General features: G+C 65.3%; 2 protein-coding genes across 2 annotated transcripts in view; one reads left to right on the top strand and one right to left on the bottom strand.

Moving 5' to 3' along the window:
• The first annotated feature begins 63 nt into the window (after positions 1-63).
• On the top strand, positions 64-787 carry REC8 (REC8 meiotic recombination protein). The gene is made up of 4 exons (XM_010726792.2): positions 64-197; positions 289-360; positions 436-542; positions 638-787. The coding sequence occupies exons 1-4, from the start codon at positions 67-69 to the stop codon at positions 754-756; spliced, it is 429 nt and encodes a 142-aa protein (XP_010725094.2). The 5' UTR covers positions 64-66; the 3' UTR covers positions 757-787.
• Positions 770-1258, bottom strand: part of LOC104915856 — a 3140-nt gene continuing 2651 nt past the window's right edge. The window contains exons 8-9 of the mRNA XM_010726793.2: positions 1130-1248; positions 770-829 (exon numbers count right to left, since the gene is read on the bottom strand). Coding sequence (XP_010725095.1) covers positions 785-829; positions 1130-1248 — 164 coding nt within the window. The 3' untranslated portion in view covers positions 770-784. The remainder of the gene's footprint in view (positions 830-1129; positions 1249-1258) is intronic.

Genomic DNA, 1258 nt, shown 5'->3' with positions numbered 1-1258 from the left:
TCCCTATGGGTCTTTGTGGGTCTCTATGGGTCCCTATGGGTCCCTATGGGGTTTCATGGGGTCTCTATGGGTCCCTGTGGGTCTCTATGGGTCCCTATGGGGTTTCATGGGGTCTCTGGGTTCCGGCGGGCAGAGCTGACCCTGGAGGTGACCCCGGAAGAGCTCCGCCCTCTGGTGACCCCGGCGGAGGAATGGAGGTCTGAGGGGGCGTGGCCTGAGAGGGGGAGAGGGGGAAGGGTGGGCGTGGCCGCGAGCACGCAACCAATCGGATTCAACTGCCTTCCGCAGGGCCCCGCCTCCTTTGCCTGAACTTCCGGAAGAGGTGGAACTTCCGCCGGTGGGCGTGGCCGCGCTGCGGCGGTCAGTGGGCGTGGCCTGGTTGGGATGTGGGCGTGGCTTGACCCATATCTGACCCCGCCTCCTTCGTTCCCATAGGGCGGCGCTGGAGGGGGCGGGACGTCCGGAAGGGGCGGAGCTTCAGGAGCTCCTCCCAAGCTCCGCCCCCCGGAAGTTGTGGGCGCGGCTCTTCCGCGTTTGTCTGGGTAAGGGTGGGTGGAGCTTCACCAGATGCAGCCAATGGGATTCGAGGTGTTGGGTCCGGGGGCGTGGCTTGCGCTAAGCCCCGCCCCTTTTGTAGATCTCTGCGCTGCCGGTTGGCTGCGGCTGGAGCAGTCCCGCCCCTACGGACCAATCAACCTCCGGCCCGGCCCCCGAGGCCCCGCCCACCCTTCTCCAAGCCCCGCCCGCGTGGAGTAAAAGGAGGCGTGGCCACAGCCTCGTTCTTTTATTGGTCAGTCGTTGGCGTCATGGCTGCCGCGTCGTCCAATCCCTGCGAAGGGGGTGGGGTCAGAGGGGTGGGGGGCCGCTTAAGGGACCCTGGGGGGTGATATGGGGCGGTTATGGGTCGCTATGGGGATGCTGTGGGGCAGCTATGGGTCTCTGCATCTCTATTGGGCAGTTATGGGGTTGTGGGTCCCTATGGGGTCCCTGTGGGTCTCCATGGGGCGGTTATGGGTCTCTGTGGGTCAGTAGGGGGCAGATATGGGGCTCTATAGGGCAGTTGTGGGTCACTATGGGGCAGTTACGGGGCTGTCATCTCTATGGGGCAGTTCTGGGCTTGGGGTCTCACCAGCGCCCTCTGCAGCCTCTCTCGGTCGCTATGGGGCAGCCGCTCCATTCCCCGCCCCACATCTATGGGGCAGCTCCTCCACAGCTCCTGCAGCAGCCCCACGACCGCAGCCTCCAGATCTGTGGGGCC

The sequence above is a fragment of the Meleagris gallopavo genome, unplaced genomic scaffold (genome assembly GCF_000146605.3).
Source record: "Meleagris gallopavo isolate NT-WF06-2002-E0010 breed Aviagen turkey brand Nicholas breeding stock unplaced genomic scaffold, Turkey_5.1 ChrUn_random_7180001856763, whole genome shotgun sequence".
Lineage (NCBI taxonomy): Eukaryota > Metazoa > Chordata > Aves > Galliformes > Phasianidae > Meleagris > Meleagris gallopavo.
The sequence above is the reverse complement of the archived record's forward strand: the minus strand, read 5'-3'. Positions and strand labels throughout refer to the sequence as shown.

What these genes read in the sequence shown, in the direction of transcription:
- REC8 (XM_010726792.2), top strand. Translation starts at nt 67, where the DNA reads ATGGGTCCCTGTGGGTCTCTATGGGTCCCTATGGGGTTTCATGGGGTC. An exon ending in GGCGTGGCCGCGCTGCGGCG is followed by an intron (nt 361 to 435) that starts GTCAGTGGGCGT and finishes TCGTTCCCATAG; the next exon opens with GGCGGCGCTGGAGGGGGCGG. An exon ending in GCTCTTCCGCGTTTGTCTGG is followed by an intron (nt 543 to 637) that starts GTAAGGGTGGGT and finishes CCCCTTTTGTAG; the next exon opens with ATCTCTGCGCTGCCGGTTGG.